This window comes from Carassius auratus, chromosome 14 (genome assembly GCF_003368295.1).
Source record: "Carassius auratus strain Wakin chromosome 14, ASM336829v1, whole genome shotgun sequence".
In the NCBI taxonomy this organism is placed as follows: domain Eukaryota; kingdom Metazoa; phylum Chordata; class Actinopteri; order Cypriniformes; family Cyprinidae; genus Carassius; species Carassius auratus.
In genome coordinates, this window is record NC_039256.1 from 17,224,534 (window position 1) to 17,243,567 (window position 19,034).

General features: G+C 36.7%; 2 protein-coding genes across 2 annotated transcripts in view; one reads left to right on the forward strand and one right to left on the reverse strand.

The window, feature by feature from the left end:
* The window catches only part of LOC113113858 (RING finger protein 44), a 1,123,463-nt gene that overhangs the window by 153,962 nt on the left and 950,467 nt on the right, over positions 1 to 19,034 (reverse strand). The window lies entirely within an intron of this gene.
* The window catches only part of LOC113113870 (complexin-1-like), a 40,438-nt gene continuing 29,856 nt past the window's right edge, over positions 8,453 to 19,034 (forward strand). The window contains exons 1-2 of the mRNA XM_026280394.1: positions 8,453 to 8,758; positions 9,769 to 9,881. Coding sequence (XP_026136179.1) covers positions 9,851 to 9,881 — 31 coding nt within the window. The 5' untranslated portion in view covers positions 8,453 to 8,758; positions 9,769 to 9,850. The remainder of the gene's footprint in view (positions 8,759 to 9,768; positions 9,882 to 19,034) is intronic.

Genomic DNA, 19,034 nt, shown 5'->3' on the forward strand with positions numbered 1-19,034 from the left:
ATGCACTGTCTATGTCATGAAAAAAAAGGCATGTTAATGTTGCTAACACTATACTTATAAAATCAATGCACTCAAATATTGTGAAAAATAGTTAATTGTTAATTAGATTTAAATATTCTTATCAAAATGTATTTTATTTTGATCAAAATATCTTGACATGTCTGATATCTTTTACTGAACTTATGAAAATGCAATGTATTATTTCATTATGTCATTATTTAACTATATGTGATGTTGCTTCAGAATTTATTTGGCTCCGAGAAGGTTCTACACTCACACATAATAAGTATAATGGTTGGTTTTTGGAACAGGCTTTGAATCATGAGTGCACCTGTGATGGCTGTAATGACTACATAGACAGCTAATTAAAATAATAATAATCATCATTTCACTAGGGAATGAAAGTTAATGGTCATTCTTTTATATTAGAGAACAAATGCCTATGTCTTCAAGATGGTACCATGTGGTACACAAATGATTTTTTGAAAAGGCATTTTTTTTTTGTACTCTGCCAATCTTACGCCCTCATTTTCTTTCTCACTTGTCTACAGAGATGTATGGCTCACTATTTCTCGTTGTTTTATTTGATCTCATGAGACAAACCATGCAGTTTTATCCATGCAGAAAATGAGCCGAAGCCTTTTTCTCCCACTTTTCCTTAGCGTAATGATGGCAGCTGCACTTTTATGGTAACTTGTCATCACCTGGATATCATTTTGCCAGGAACAGGCCTACATCCTCACTAGCCACTAGCAGTTCCAAAAACGCATCAACTATTCATTATATCCTCAAATAACTTTTGAACATAATTAACTTTTTTTTTTTATCTTGGCCTTGATATTTTAAGTCTTGCTCATACTACACTGTAAAGCCATCTCATCAGTCTCATCTTACTTCTTCTGGGGAAAGATAATTAATGTTATACCACTGTGAGTGGGTCAGCCGGCCAGCAATCTAATTTGCACTGCCAAAGTTAATTTGAGCACCTGTGTTGGGAATTATAAACCTTCCCCCTTAGTCACAGGTTTCATGACCTTCTTCTTTTTATTTTATTTGTTGTGTTAGTGCCATTAGGTTATATCTGAAGTGTTGTGGTGTATGCAAGAGGCAAGTGTTTAGGGAATGAGGAGTTGCAATGCTACTTTTCAATGGCTAAATTGCTGAAAAGAGCTGAATGGATCTCCAGGCTAGTTAGTGCTAGTCTAGCTGCTGAACAGCATGGCTAAATTGACATACCAGCCTGGACCAGCATGAAAATTCAGCAGGATTTGTAAAGTTATAAAGTATTAGTTCAGTTTCACACAAGTCAAGGAAGATGGAGTGTCCTCTTCGCTTTTTTAGCTGAAATTTTTCATAAAGTACACTAAAGATGAAGTCTGCACTGCATGTGGTCTTTTGCTTGAAATGCCTAGCTGTTAAAATTGAGATGATGCTCGGCTTGTGTCCTCAAACTGCTACTACACAGAAACAGAATTAGACGGCTGGATAGTACGGCTGGGAGTCAGACAGTTCTGCTGACGTTAACGGAAAATGGCACTGTTAAAGGTACCTTTGACTCCTCAGAGCAGTCGTTCTGATTCTGATTATGTGATCACCAGTGTTGGGAAGGTTACTTTGGAAATGTAATAGGTTACAGATTACAAGTTACCCTGTTTAAAATGTAATAGTAGTGTAACTTTTTCAATTACTCTATTAAAGTAATGTAACTAATTTCTTTTGAGTACTTTTTGATTACTTTTCTAAATTTGTGAACATTATAATAAAAAAAGCATATATATCAACTCAAATACAGCTATCTAATAAGCATGTGTCATAGCTGTTTAATAAACTCCTGAAACATTGGTGTTTTTTTTTTTTTTTTTAAACCGCTGTGTCTTTATATATGATATGATGATAGTTTTCTCAAAATAAGTAAAATGCATGAAGTGACAGAGCAGTTCTAGAAATTATGTGTATGTGCTCGTGTACTCATATATTGAGACGGCAGAGGTTGAAAACACTGCGAGCTTCAGTAGGCCTATGTGTAGTAAATGAAACTGCATGTCTTTGCCATTAATTTACAGGAGGGGCAGACTGGGGAAAAAAAAATCACAATGGAAAATTCAAACTCATACAAACAAATTCATGGACAATACTATTTTTTGTATGGACCTGACATAAAAAAGGTTTAAATCTTAATATGGGGACATGTCAAATAATTAAAAGTTCTCTCCTAAACGGCACCTTCACTTCCATTTTTCTCTTCAGTCTCATTATTTTGCCCCGTTATCCATCTTAATACTCAAGATTGAACAAAACTGTACTTTACAATACAATACTCTACAATACTACAATATATTTATAGAAAAATCCTAATACTGTACACGAGTCATGTTTTTCCCTTACAAAAATGTACCATGCTTTTATTAGCCTATATAAAAGTACAATAACCTTGTATGGTTTTTTGTTTTGCAAATGGATTCGTATTTATTTTTAAATAAATAAATTTGTAAAATAATTTTACATTTTTGGTTACCACAGTTAAACAATAGTAACCATTTAAATTACTAAATTACTACTGTAACATTACAACAGATAATAATGATGTCCTTTATATATTTTGAGTGATGACTGATGAACAACGTGCTGCTGCTTGATAAAAAAAAAAAAAAAAAAAAAGACAAAAAGCATCTTTACAGATTAAACTGACCTGAAACCCTGAACAGTAGTTCTGCTTCTCTGTTCCAGCTGTGCGCTTCCACAGTCCACTCTTTTATTTACAATAATGATATTAAAATATTGGGACAAGTTGAGGAAGACTGCTGGCAGGCCACGGGGAATTGTCCCGGATCTCCCGGTGTCCAGTCCGCGCGTGATTTCAACTGACACGCAGAACGTGCAGGAGTCATATATTGCATTTTGGGGGCTTGATATTCACAGACACCAGTCCATGTCATGTTTTGATTCAAGTGTACTGACCTACTTTTGATTTAGTCATCCAAAATGTGGCATATTCCGTCCGCGTTAGGCATTCCATTTTTCTGACTGGATTCTACGAACCAGACTGTGTTTCCGCATCCCGGAAATTAATGTCTTAGAATAGTGCAATTTGGGAAAGAAATCAGTTAATCTGTATGTGGATGTGTGTAAATATTCAAATGTAATCCCCTTTGTAATCGTTAAAAAATTCATAAGTAACTGTAATTTAATTACTCATTTTTTCTTAGTAACTGTAACTAATTACATTTACATTAATTTTGTAATTAAATTACGTAACGCCGTTACATGTAACTAGTTACTCCCCAACACTGGTGATCACTTTCAACAAGCTGCAATGCCAACAATTTCCAGCCACAGGTGCATATATGCTTTATATGGATTTGGTTCTGACATGTTTTATGCAAATGATTATACTGTACATGGATCCGCTCTGTCAGTTAGAATATAATTCGAATTCATCAACATTAGAACAAGGGTAAGAATAAATAATGTGAGAAAAAACTGTTATGAATCCCGTGTCTATTTTGCGAGAGAGTTTCTGCACACATAAAATCAAAATTATTGGTCAGTAAATCGCGCCTTAGTCATATTTCATTTTGCCAACGATGAAGGGAATAGAAGTAAAGTTGTTTACACTATTAAAAAATAAAGGTGCTTCATGATTCCATCGAAGAACCATAACCTTGTTTTCATCCACTTTAAACACAATATGGCTTCTAACATGATTAAGTTAGGCTATATTGTTTATTGAACTAAATCCTCTTTAGAGTACATTCTATGTTCTAACAGCAGAATATGCATGGAAGCACCATTGTGGTTTAGCTCTTCAAACGGCTCCTTATTTTCAGACTGCTCAGTTATGACAGTATTAATGAAAACAAATGACAGTCTGGGTCACAAGCTAAGTCTTGAGACATAATACCTGAGAAAGAGAGAGGAAGGGGACAAGAGAGACAAATACTTATTATCTGAGGACAATTTACAACAAAACCATTTGAAGCTCAGCACATTTGTATTTCACTGTAACAGATATATACATATATATACACACACATCTGTATTTAATATAAATGATACTATAAACTGCATAAAAAGTACTGTTAAATTACAGCGATTATTTCCAAAATATAGTGGAAATTCACACCTCTGAGTGCAGTGAACAGCGGTCAGAATGTGAAACGATCAGGCTTGTTTTGAGACAGTCAGAGAGACAAAAATCCACCTCTATGATCAGAGAGTAACATTCTGTCCTGTTGTAAATAGGTAGCCCAATTTTGTGCGAGAGACCTGAATTGGGTCTATCATTAGGACCACTGGTCATGACTCACTGAAAGAAATAGAGAGCTAAAGATATTAAGGTCTAGACAGACATTGTTATCTGAATAGCTGCTGTAAGACACAGAATATGAGCAAGGCTATTTAAATGTTTTATACCAAGTCCAAGAGAGAATGCAAGTGCTGTGTTGCAACCGGATCAAAAGATTTTATTCAATAAACAGATTTGTTATAAATCAAATTTTGCTATATTTCTGAACTCTCTTAAATGGATGATCTTGCACAAATCATTGCTTAGATATCTTGGAATATAGCAGTTTTATGATGACTTTTATATGCACAATTATTTGTGACATTTTAAAGTGAAAATTTACTTCAACGTAAACCCTACACCATTTTTTCCCAGTGCAGTCGCTTCCATCATACTTGAAGGAATGCACAGGGCAATCTTTAAAAATTGCAGCTGGATTCATTATGCATCTGAAGCCAATTTATACATCAGTTCAGAATAAACAAAAGGATTGTCATCACAGCCTCAAGGACGTGAGTAGGTTTGTTTACTACAGCTTTCGTATTTACCTAAGAGGGTATAATTGAACACAAGATCTTTCATAATTAAAGCTATTTTTATTAAACCTTTGAAACGCTCCAACTTGCATAAACGCATGGAATCTAAAGGGAAATGACCAGTGGGGATTTATATCTAGTAATTATCTTTTACCTTAAGGATAATGTTTCACATCACGTGACAAGGTCCAATGTGTTTTTTTGACCATAGCGCTTGATGAAGCTTTTAATGAAAACAAATCAGTCCCACAAGTGATTATCAAACAGCAAGTTTGCAAGTCAGGAAAATGACCCTTTCTTAACCTATTCCTCGTGACGTATAGCTTTGAAAACAGTGCTCCCAAAGGGCAAACAGAAGGAACCGGGAGGAATGGAAAATTGCGATCATCCTATTCAGGGGTCTCTCAGCGTCCACTTACCCACGGTCATTATTGCAAACCTGCACACCATCTACCAAGAAATAACAACAAGCACAGATGGGGTACTGTGCTTACTCAGGGTAATCCAGTTCATTTTGGGAGCAAGCAAATTGCTCAGTGTATATATATTTATGCCTGTGTGTGTTGGTTTGTTTGTGCTACATCCTGTTCTTTAGTTGGTTTTTGACATTTACTTGCAGGGTAGCTTGTTTCCACATGACGCATTACTTAATTCGCATGGTGCATTAACACATTTAGTACAACAGCACTGCAGTCACAGTTTAATATTAAGGACACAGAAGACTGTTGAAAATATCCTCAGAATTAGAGTGTTTTATATAAGAGATTAGAAAGCAGGGTCTGTGTGGTTTCTTCGGAACGATGAGTCAGAACATCCATTACTTCAGTAAACACTTTTGTCTTTTCTGCATCTCTCCATCTCTTATTTTCTCATTGAACGCTGAAGATGCGGTACCTGCTATAAAATGCGATGTGTGGGTGGTTCGGTTTCTACAGTTCAGGATTTAGACAATTTTGCAGAATGGGATTTTTGTTAATACCCATGTAAAGTGCAGGCTGTTCCCTTAATTGACTATGACATGATTTAAAAAATGAAAACAATACGGACGGCATGGCAACAGCTCATCATGAAAGACACAAGGGCTTTAATAAAAAGCTACTCATGTTGTTTATCCAATAATAAATTGATTCAGGTTACTTTTGCATTATTTGGATATGAACTGGATACTGCTGCTGATAAAAAATATTGAAAATATAAAAAAATATAAAAAATTTAATGGACTTTATGTTACACAAAATCTACTGAACACTATCTGTTTTAAAAGCAGGTTTAAATTGCTTTAAATTAAATTCAAATTGTTTGTTGCTTTGGAGAAAAGCATCTACTAAAATGACTAAATGTAAATGTAAACATAAATAATTATCAGACTACTTTGATTGCTATGGGAAAGTGTGTGTCTCTGAGAAACCATAATAACGTTATACAAAGATGAGAAAGATTGATGGTTTGGATAGTGACTCTAATGTCACATTTTCAAAAGCCATCTCCAATTTAAGGTAGCAATAACTCGACAAATAGAGACAAGAAATCAAATGCAGCAAAAGTGTGACAGGCTGTTTTTATAATGCTACTCAATTCAGCCCCAAAGCCATTTTACATTTTAATGTGTTTAGATTGAAATGAGGGAGAGCGAGCCAGCATAGATAAACACAGATGTGGGGAATGAATCTCTAATTTAAGGAGCGTATTTAAGGAGGCAGCATTCAATAATACATTATAAAAGCAATACAAAAACACAGCTGTCCGCATACCACCTAGCTTCATCGTCATCATCACTGCGATCACCCTAATCATTATTGTGTGCTTGCTGTTGGTCAAAAAGTGAAGTATTTAGGCGGTGTTTAGTGTTTGTGAGGTTCTTGTGTGGGCGACAACGCTGATTGAGGCTGAATGCTCCTTCACTGCTGTTTGTAACAGTGCGGTGGGAGGCGAAATGTCTCAAAATGTCAACTTCAAAATTCCCAGGGAATCTGACACCCACTGCGGTCTGTAATCCAGGTTATTACCAGCCTTCACTCCCTCATATGTGAATCATTTTCTCTTTTGGCGTCAGTACAAACGGTTGGATTTGAATACAAAGCTAAATAAAATATTGCAGTGCAGAAGGCCAGAGAGGACGGTCAAATCGTAAATATGACGCATCACCACTGTGTGCATTGTAAATTCTGCTGTAATAAGCTCATTTACCTGTAGCATTTCAGATCAAGTTGGTTTTAAAACTGCAGGTAAGTTTTCAGCGTTAAATGATATAGTCGTGATGACATGTATTAATGGTGATTTCAAAATAACATCTGCCTACTTAACACTTGATGTATTTTGTTTGCATACACATGCAAGATTAGATAAAATGGATTTTCTTTCTTGTCACATCAAGGCACAAAAGGCAGTGTGACTGATTTACCAGTCAGTGCTTCACTTTTTTTTCCCCCCTTGGATAAAGCTTCACCCACTTTACTACCTGTTCTCGGGTTGCATCAAATAAATGAAAAACTTTTCTTCTGTAGCTGCACAGGGACCCACGGACACCCACTGTTTGTTTCCTGACTGTATGATGCAAACAAATCTGGCAAGCCATACCCAAAGATCAGCAGCTTCAATCAAATTGGCTGGAAATTGGAGAGTACCCGTCTGGAAGGGAAGTTATGTTTACAAAGCACTGAACTGATGCAATAAGCTCTTTTGAGAGAAAACTAATCACTGAATATAATAAAGCATGCCAAGCATGTTATATATCGCAAATATTTCAGCCCCTGGTGGCAGATGCTAGAAGCACATCATTTGAAACCAAACAGCATCTTTCTCTATTGATGGCCGTTCAAAATAATTTGAATTCTGACTTCACATTTTTACCGAATTAACATTTGATGGTCTCACCGTGTTTGAGATTTGTGTGTTGAGTTACATCTCATTGCGACTCAAAAATGTTTGCCTCCAATCTTAAAAGGGGATTATGCCATGTAATAAAGTGGGCACATAGTGATGAAAGAAAAAGTTTTGTAGCTCCTTGCATTGCTAAAAATTAATAATAAAAAAATAATAAAAATAAAGCGTTTTTTCGGAATTTTCACCCAGAATTTGCATGTAAATTTCACAGACAATTACAAAGGAACAAAGTAGCGTGTGTGGATATACAGTTTACCTAATGAACATTTTTCCCCATAGTTTTTATAGACCTGAATAAGCTAAATTAACTATTAATACAGTGTGCTCTGATTTGGAATATATCTTAAACAACTAAAACAGTAGCAGATTTTACACCCAGTCCTGGATTTGGTGGCTTAGATGGTTTGACTAGCATCCATCAATTAACCTGTTAACGGAAACCAGAAGCACATCAACACCACAACGCTCTCGGGGGTAAACATATCGGCCACACTTTCTGAAATCACGCTTGTTCAGGAAAACGCATGCAGAGTCGCATCAGACAGCTTCAAGGACAAATCGAGGTGAAGCCGAACAAACGGAGGCTTAATCGTTCAATCACAACGTGCGGTAACATTAAAAGCATTGCATCGCATATACATAATCTTCCATGCATATCCCATTTGTATGCGACAAGTCATTTGCATCAAGGCAAGGTGCTTTAAATAAGCTCATCCCCCAGCGTTGGCATTAAAGAAGCATATAACCGGAATGTGTAGCAGGACACCTGCCCACGACAGCCACAGTCATTAAAAATTGATTGCTCAGAACATGGGACGCTTCAGATGGGAGCTTTCCATGTGATTCAGTGAGTGCCTTTATCAGCGGCAGCTGCAGTTCCCCTCACAGACACTCACACTGCCTCTCTGAGCACGAGAAACAAGGACGTCCTTCTTTTGCCTGGAAACCAGAGATGTTAGTAACGAGCAGTTAAAGCCTCGCTGTATCAGTACTGCTCAACTTTCATTTCTGAGGAGTTAATCAGCTTCTAGAGACATTTGAAATCGCCGTGCAGGTAATTATAACCTGTATGTGTGTGTGTGTGTGTGTGTGTGTGTGTGGAATGCGAGCGTTTGGCTTTTGCTCTATGTGGTATGGAGCGGGAGCTGTCCGCCAGCAATGGTGCTGAAATCAGCCCCATGGAACGAGGAAGTGATTTTGTCTTCGACACGCATCGGAAATACTAAAGCGGGTCGTTTTAACGCATTTATAAGCGTAAGAAGACACTAGGAGTACAGTAGAGTACGAGATTCACCAGGACTCATTCATCAGCCAACGTGTCGGTGAATTCGGACTATAAGCTTGAGGGTTTGATTCGGATGAGGGAAAGTTTACGCACAGATTAAGGGATCCAGTCTTGCGTTGTATTGTAGTATAATTAATTCTAAGATTTACATTCTGAAACTCTTTCACAATAATCATAATAAGTATTGTTCTCAAATGTTATTTGATATTTAGGTTGCAATGTAATGTTGCCATTCCCCAAGAGAAGAACGAACGCTCCCTGCAGATTTACTTCAAATGTACACGATGCATGCTTATCCCAGAGCTTGTTATTAGCGCTATTTTTTCCTTGTGAAGGTTAAGTTACATGCAGGCACCGATAAGTCACTAACGGGAGCCCGTCGTAATTTTACAACTCTGCACTTTGTGTGAACTGTATGCGAGGTATATTGACCTCTACTGTCCTTCACATGTCGCATCTTGTGAAATGATCGGCTGGATAGTATTGTGTATGCCATACAGTCATTATTGTTAGCCTATAGTCTTTAGTAATGTTTTATCATATTACCTAAAATGCCTTCGTCTGTGACACAGTAAATGGTTTTGATCCAGTCAAACACATGATTTAATATGACAAAATCACACACATACTCAAATGAAAATTTTAAGTGTCAATTAAGTTAGAAATAGCCCCTTAGAAAAAAAAAAAACTGCCCACATCCACATTTTTTTTTTAAGGTGAATAGCTGTTTATACAAAGTAAGCTTTTGCTATTAAGTAATTGTCTGTTTCACATTGTAGATCTGGCGACAAGGGACTACTTGAAAAGCTCAACCTGAATGTAATATTTGGTTGAAGAAGGCAGGAATAAAAAGCCATCATCATGAATTTTGTTATGAAGCAAGCTCTGGGAGGTAAGTTTCAGATTGTCCCGTTTCTCCAAACATGACATAAACACAGAATAATCTCAGAGCAGAAACTATACAGTCATGCAGTAAGCTTGCACAGAAACACCATCATGCTCAATCTGCTTATATATTACTGTTCTCTTGGCTTGTAAGTCATTTACTGCCCTTTATTTGCATGCACATGAAAAATGAACCAAGTGTTGCTTTTTTGTCTTTGGAGTAGTGTTTTTTTTCTGTTTTAGTCCTGCATAGCTTATCTTTTAAGTCAAACAATGAGGTTTAAGATAATATCGTGATAGATTAGAAAGCACTTGATCTGTTGGACTGGTAGATAGAGGTCGAGAGTCTTTGCGCATTTCAAAATCTGCCGCAGTTCCCTGTTGCTTTCATGACATAAGTGTTTGTTTTCTAGCTGGAAGACAAGTCAGATGTGTTTCTCTATTGTATTTACTATAACTTTTAAAGGACCTTTTTGTTCATTATTATTTTTTCAATTTTAATTATTTTTGCAAAGCACATTTTATATCTAGACACACCAGAATGACTGACTACTGATAATGTGCTCTGCCGAGTTTAATCAAAATAATAATAATTCCATAAATATTGGCATAAATAAATATGTCCAAACAGAACTGCATCTTAATGTGGTTCATTAATCTCCTTTGCATTTGTAATGAGGATTTTATCCGTCTCACTCTGTGCAAACCTCTGCTCGTCAGAGCACTTAGCCCCATCAAGACTGAGATTGACAGTCCAGTCCCGAGGGATGTCACAGGAGCAGGACTGTGGCGGTTGATTAGCGGGGATGTGCTATAAAAAGGTGGCGAACGACCTGTTTCATTAACCAGCTGCCGGGTAAAGCAGCCCATGAGGGTCCTGCCCTAGTCCACTTGCTCCATCGATAAAGAAAATGAGTGAAATCCACTGAGCTGTACAGAAAAGGATTTCACCCTTGAGAAGAGAGAGTGGTCCCCAGCTTCATCTTTACTCCTAAGTTTTCTCTCTCATGTCCTTTTCTAAAAGTAGCAGCGCGTATCTAAGATAAATTGAGCTTGGCTTCAGATGTTTTTGGGTTATTATGTTTTAAAGATTTCAAGTCGCCTATAACTAGATTTGCATTTCCTGCATGAATTACCAGTGCTTGCAAGGCAGCATGAGAATAAGTTTTAGGTAAGCTTAGTTTCAGGCTTCGGTTCTGTGCAAATGATGATGACTCTCATGGTGTGTCTTGTTTTCAGTTAGCTGCACACAAGAATCAGCTATAAATGGTTAAAGTGTCCATATTATGCAAGTTTATAAATTTACTTTTGGGGTCTGCTAGAATACATTTACATGATTTGAAAGTTCAAAAACACATTGTTTTTCTCATACCTTACACCCTCTGTCTGCCCGAAAAATACCTTTAAAACCCATCTTTCTAAAAAGCCCAGTCTGTTGTGATCGGTCAGACACTTAGAGTGTATGTCGGAAATGTAACGCCCCTTACCATATTTGGGTATCAGCTCCCGAGGCTTCATGAGCAGCTGTAAATGATTTATTTCATAATTTATGAATTTTGCAATATTGAATCAACTGTTAACCGACTTGAGCTGAATAATGATATAACTGTTTACAGCTGAATTTAGCTTGTTTCATTAACTAATTTCATACAGTTATTGAACTGAACTGAATCAACACTGAACTGAGCTGAGCTGAATATTGACACTGTACTCTCTTCAGGGCATCATTTGAATTTCTCTTATATTTCATGAGGTCTGTTTAATTTACTCTGTTATTTAACTGCTTTGAAACAGTCTGTATTGTATAAAAGTTATATAAATAAAGGTGAATTGACTTGGCTTAAATATTATATCTTTGGTAACTTTGGTGTCAATATTAGAATTTATATATGTATATATATTAGGGGTGTAACGATACGCGTATTCGTATTGAACCGTTCGGTACGACGCTTTCGGTTCGGTACGCGGTACGCATTATGTATACCGAACGGTTCGTTGGAGTAATTAATTATATTTGAAAAAAAAAAAAAAAAGAGAGAGAAAGAAATATAATGATATGCGTTCAACAAGGTAGCCCAATAACCCAAACAACGTAACAGGCAACGCCCCTGACACTCCCGAAGAAGAAAAAAGCACCATCTTATATGTTTATGTTAGGCTACTCAGCAGGCGCTCGCTCACTCAGTACACGCTGAAGGCTCGTTGCAAAATAGCCAATGCGTTTAACAGACTAGAAATGAGAAGATCCTCCAATAACCAACAGGTCTGGTGTTTGGGTGCACTTTGGATTCCCTTTAAGCTATAATGGTGATGGCAAGAGAGTGGTGGATAAATAAACAACGCTATGTCGCATCTGCAACATGACAGGGTACACCAGCGGGATTACAAAAAAAAAAAAACCAGCGGGAATATCTGGGATATATGCGTCAGTACTATCTGGGAAAAGACGAAAAAAAGGAGAAACATGCACGCAGCAAACTATCCCTGCAGCATTTAGACACTATAGCTTACAGGGAATCCAACCCAAACACCAGACCTGTTGGTTATTTTAGGATCTTATATTTCTGGTCTGTTAAATGCATTCGACATTTTGCAACGAGCCTTCAGCGCGTGCTGAGTGAGCGAGCGCCTTAGGGGCTGTTCACATATCGTGCCTAAAAACGCATGGAAAACGCTAAGCGCGTCTTTCTCCTGAGGCGTCTGTCTTTGCTAAGCAACAATGACGTGCTCTCTCCATGAGACGCGGAAATTTCAGCGAAGGATAAATGGATTTGCAGCTCTAAAAATCGCTTGCAGTAGCTCTGCTACTGAATTTATTTCAAAATTGCAATCCATATACAACTATGATCAGCTGTTCCTTCATCTTGGCTGAGCTCTCAACGTTGTTACGGGAAAGGATGAAGCTGATTGGTTGGTTCTTGTCACATGACCCGCGGTGCGCTTGCGGCATTCTGAAAAGTTGAGATGTTTTTACATTTTGCTGTATCTAAAACGTATCGAACCGAACCGAACCGAACCGTGACATCAGTGTATCGTATCGAACCGAACCGTGAATTTTGTGAACCGTTACACCCCTAATATATATATATATATATATATATATATATATATATATATATATATATATATATATATATATATATATATATATATATGTTTAGCCCACCCTGAGAAAAAGTTAAACAAGTGTTTCCTCAGTATGGCAAAATCACTGCTTTTAAGGGCGGGGCTTAAGCAGCCAGTGGGCAGGCATTATGCAAATATATAACACTGTGTAAGCTAAGTCACAGAAAAATAGCCAGAATACAAATGATGAGTGTTCTGTGTTGGAGAGATGAACTCGATTTAATGTGAACTTTTGTGGTTTGTAACTTGGCAGATGCTAAATTACACATTCATGGAAGAAAAGTTCAAGCAAATAAGCATTTAAAATTATGCAACGAAGACCAGGCCAATTATAATTCTGTATGCATATTCCATATGCAAAAAAGAAAACCAATCACGTGATACCAAATAAATGGAAGAGGTTGTATGTATTTCCTCTAAAGCTTTTACTGCATCTTTCATATGCAACCATAAATGCTTTACTATATCGGCCCATTTCAAACTGCTGCTCTGGGCTTTTTTTCTTTTTCTTTTTGGTATGCTTACAGTCTCCACCGTTGATTGATCCTGTAAATCATGGAACAGGCAATCTCCATTTGCCAGCAGCCGTTTTGACAGGCCCCCACACATGGTTCTGACCGACTTTAGATAATAAAGCTCAGGCTGAAGTGAAATAATGGGCCTGTCTGGCTCAGTAAGAGATTTAGAGGCAGCAGGTCAGCATGTGGCGAGAGAGTTCGGCACTAAAGCTCACGGATGTAAGACTAATCATGGTTATGTGAGAGAAATCTCTTGGGCATCCCTGCAGCATCAGCCAGAGTGCAATCAGAATGGGAGGCCACCCCTATGCACACATGCACTCTCACACTTACTCATCTCACTTTCTTGCTGAATTACACACACGTTTGCTCTGTTTTCTTATCTTTTGCCCAGTACTGCGTTTTAGCGTGCTTAGTTGGGATTTAAAAGAAACTAATTAGTAATTAATATCAATTGACTGCACTGACACTGTTGGTTGAGAACAAAACTTGAAATTGAATTGAGATGAACAATGATACTGTTGTCTTCAGTAGAGGTTCTTTCTTCTACCTGAACTGAACTTGTTACATAATTTATGAACTTTTATAAAAGAGAGTTGTTGAACTGAATTGAACCAACACTGAATTTAATAATGACACAACTGTCTTTTTTAGAGCTACAGAGCTGCTTTGTCTCATATATTTGGTGAAGTTTGTGAGATGTTTTAATATACATATTTTTATGCATATTTGGAATATTTCATTGAAATTATTATTTTAATAAAATGCACATAAAAAAACATATGCTCTCCAACTGAGGCAGATAAGTTTTTGATCTGTTATTGATTGTGTTGGTTTCTTCTTCATTACTATTGAGCTGTTTTGAAACAAACTGTATTGTATACAGTGCTATATAAATAAACGTGACTTGACTTGACATACACATACATTTTTGCAGTATTTCTTTCCAAATATAACCATGACTTTCTTGACCACTTTCTTTTAAACTTCCTTTTACCCCTCTCCATGTGTCTCTCTGGATAAAGCAACTCAATGGAGTGGAAAGAGAGTTTTGCATAAAGTTGGTCGGCGTTGTTAATAAGCTCGACATGCCTGAGTGTGTTTTCATTTTTTTTTTAAAGATTGTTAAAGTGCTCTCAGGCCCCACTGTATATAATTTTTATTTTTAATTGGGATGCTCACATTTGTGGTAAATTAACACCTGTTGTCATTAATAAGCAGAGGGTGCTCAGATGAATCCAATTTTAATCCAACTGCACTTAGGTTTTCGGATCTGAATCAGATCACGTTCACATTAGTGTCAATGCTCTCGCAGTTCCTGCGGGGTTCTGGCAGGCCACTCTGACAAAGGGTCATACATTAGCGTGGGTCATGGAAATGCATAAGCTAATCAAATGCCCCTAATCAGAAGCACAACGCAACCTCATGTCAATTGAAATTAACTTAACTGAGTTCTATTGAAGTGATGGCTGTGCAAAACTGTGCTGTAATACCACATCCTGGCTGTCACAGGGGTTAATTTGAGTTACTTTAATGACGGAAAAAAATTCAATCATGCGAAAACAAGCTATTACTTGTCACGTTTTCTCATTTTAAGATTCTTCCCTATGTTGGCTGGGCTTATCTAAAAGTTTGCCCCTTATTCTTATTCTTAAATTCCCAATAATCTCAGTTGTTGGTTGCAGGGGGGGGGGGGGGGTTGGGGGGTCCATGACTCTTTCTGCGGGTTACCTTGTTTCAGCAGTAGGTGGTGATGTTATTATGAGTGAGACTTTGACTTATTTATTTTATCCAACCATTCAAAACACTAAATCATTCAGGAATGAAACATACCAATGTTTTTATGAGTGAGTCTTTAAATCATTCAAAAAAATCCAAATCCAAATAAAAAAGTCTTTATGAGTGAACCATGGAATCATTCAGTATACTGAATCATTCAAAAACATAGAATCATTCAGGAAAGAAATGAGTGTTAATGCAGATGTCATTGAATCATACATTCATACAATTAATTCTTTCAGAAACGCTGATTCATTTACTGACAATACAAGTCAAAGAAAGTATTTATGAGAGTCATTTTAGTCAATTGACTGGATGACTCTGGACTCTACACTGTGTGTTTCAACAGTTCTAAATCTGCAGAGAGTGATTCTACACACAAGAGGTTCTTTGGAACAATTGGTTTCCTTACACTTTTATATTTATATAAAATAAAATACAAATTAAAAATATTTTTTTTTTTGTCATTGATCACTTACCCCCATGTCGTTCCAAACCTGTATAAGCTTTTTTCATCTTCGAAACACAATTTAAGATATTTTGGATCAAAACCAGGAGGCTTGAGACTGTACCATAGACTACCAAGTTGGTTACACTGTCAAGGTCCAGAAAAGTATGACAGACGTTGTCAGAATAGTCCATCTGCCATCAGCGGTTCAACCATAATGTTATGAAGCAACAAGAATGCTCACACTAGACAATATTAACAGTGCCAGAGCACATCTGACCTCCAAAGCCTAGTTCGTTTGACTTGTGTGATCATTTCGTTTAGCAGTCCCTGAGTTAGTTGAAAAAGGTGAGCAAAAGTGTGAGCGCTAACCTCACTGGAGAGCAGATCATTTGATACATGCTGCATAATTGTGTGAATATTTATGAGTGGCCAAAGCGATGGATGTGTACAGCAATATATTGTGAGAAGGTCATGTGTTACCGCGTCCTATACGACTCAAAATAATAAACCACAAAGTTAACAAAACAATGGACTCCACTGTGCTGAGCATACATTTCTCTGCTGTCTTCACATATAGATGGCGTAAAAGCAAACAGATCTTTAGATTACTACAGTAACAACAATATACATCAGTACATCATGTGTAACTTACAAGGGGAAATCAAAGCCTGTGACGTCAGGAAGCCCAGCTCTGTGCAGGCCTATTGATTTATGTGTTGACCTATAAACGACTGATTACTTACTTTCAGCCTGCATGATTTTTAACCATGTAATGAGAAGAACGGTAAATGCAATGTGCTGAAATCAATACAACAGCTGAGATAGGGCAAGGTGCCGATCCCTCCGCTGCAGGGTAGGAGGTTAAATGCTAGATCCGGCATTTCGGCTGGAATCAGACGGACATTAAATTGATTATAGGGCTTTTAGGAGCTCTTAGAGCCAAACTAATCTGACAGTCATCAAGTTTTAATTGTAATGTGAGCCTCTAAGGTGAGTGAAGGGAGCGAAATCAGGCTGAGAAGTGGTAATAAAGTATAGAATGACCAATAAACTCTATTACGTAGCGTCCTTAAAGGGATGTTGTGCTATATTTATCTAACTTCTGAGGATGATTTTGTCCTCAAAGTTGCATGGGTTATCAGACGGGTCATCGGAAAATTGGAGATGAAAAATGTTTACTGAACAATTTACTGAATTCTACATTACATAATATCTAAATGACATTTGTATAGTGTTTTATTCTGTAAAAAAAAGCATGAAGATTAATTATTATCTATTTACAGTCATATAATTGACAGTCATTTGACAGAAAGCACTGTGCATGTAAAGTTAAAAATAAAATCAGCGAAAAATATAAAAATGTATTTATTAACATTTTTAATAAATAAAATTTTATACATCAAATAAATAATATATTTTAATATTTAAAATATTTAATATGGACAATTTATATACACATTATAATATATACAGTGCAAGGGTATTATCATATCTGGGGGTCATTAGATTACAATTTTTTGAAAACCACTGGTCTATATAGTTTAGTAAACCTACACACACTTTCCTTTCTTCATGCACACCTTGACACCTGTTTAAATGGCTCTCCAGGACAGGATGCAATATGTTTTCCTGTCCATCCTGTAGATAGTGTCGTGCCTGACCTTAAACCTGTGAGCGGAACACAACGCTCTCTCTGTTTCTTTCTCTCTCACTATCTCAATCCATCTCTCTTTCGGGCCAGCAGATGACCACATGGTAGGACACATGGGCAGGTTCTTCGGCTGTAGGTTTCTGGCTCTGAGCTGCAGGGACTACAAGTGTGCAATCGCCCTTTCAGTTCCACACAGAGAAAACACCTGCCATCATGACACACACACACACACATATACATACCCACAATGCACTAATGCATGTATCAAATTGACATTGTGATCCATTCTTGTGCAAATGATGCCTTGAGGATATCTTGTCAACACATCAATTCACGATCAATGCCCTTAAATTGCCAAGTCACATGCAGTGACATCTTTGTACACACACTCGTATAAGCACATACACATACAGACACAGCACAGATGGGCTATGTCCCCAGAATGACCGCGGGTTAGATATCTGGTCAAGCTACAGCCATTCATGTGTGTTATAAATGGATGAGTCATGACTTTGGACCGGCCGATGGTCCTACACGGTGCCATGGGGCTCCATGAGGTCTTTGCCAGTTTGACACAGCAAGCACACTTTACAGGAGAAAAAAAGGAAGTGAAATGATCTTCATTAGCAAGCAATTTAAAGCACAGAATCATTCACGAACGAAACAAACGTCATTAAATCATTCATTCAGTCGATTCTTTAAGAAATGCTGATTCATTTAATAACAAAACAAGTAACAGTCCTCATGAGTGAGTCACTGAATCATTTCAGTCAAATGATTTAACATTTAAAATCATTTGAGAGTATCTGATACTGACCAAAAGGGCACTATAGGGTCATGCAGAGAAGACAAACTGTTGATTAAAGTTGTTATTTTTGTTTTCTTGGCACATAAAAAAAACATTCTTCTAGCTTCATAAAATTTCTTAGTTAAACCACTGATGTCACACAAATTATTTTAACGATGTCCTTGCAATATTACTGAGCCTTGATTGTGTAAGCATCCTTGCTGTCTATGGGAGGGTTAGAGAGCTCTCGGCATGCATCAACAATTCTTAATTTGTGTTCTGAAGATGAACAAAGGTCTTACAGGATCGGAATGACATAAGGCTGAGTAATTAATTACAGAACTATCATTTTTGGGTCCCTTTAAGCTATAGGTGCGTTTTTAACATTTGAGTTTGAGATTTTACTTATAAGATATTACAGAGCATTTTGCCACCAAATCTATGCCTGTGTTTAAAAAAGATCTTGGCTGGTTAGTATTAGCATTAACATTTCAAATGGTACATTCTGCAACGACAACATACATTGAGAAAAAAAAGTATATATATATATATATATATATATATATATATATATATATATATATATATATATATATATATATATATATATAATAGCATGTAGTTAAAATGAAAACTAAATGCAACATCTTAATTATTAATTTTTATATACAATGACTCATCATCCAACTCCTGCTGGTGAATGTTGTAACTACACAATTCACTGGGCAAAAAGTATCTTGCAACATATAAATTACATATAAATTCAAATAACGATTTCATTATATATAGTAGATGTTTTACCAGTAACTGTTAACAGTTAGTAACTGTAAAAATTAAAGATTTGATTT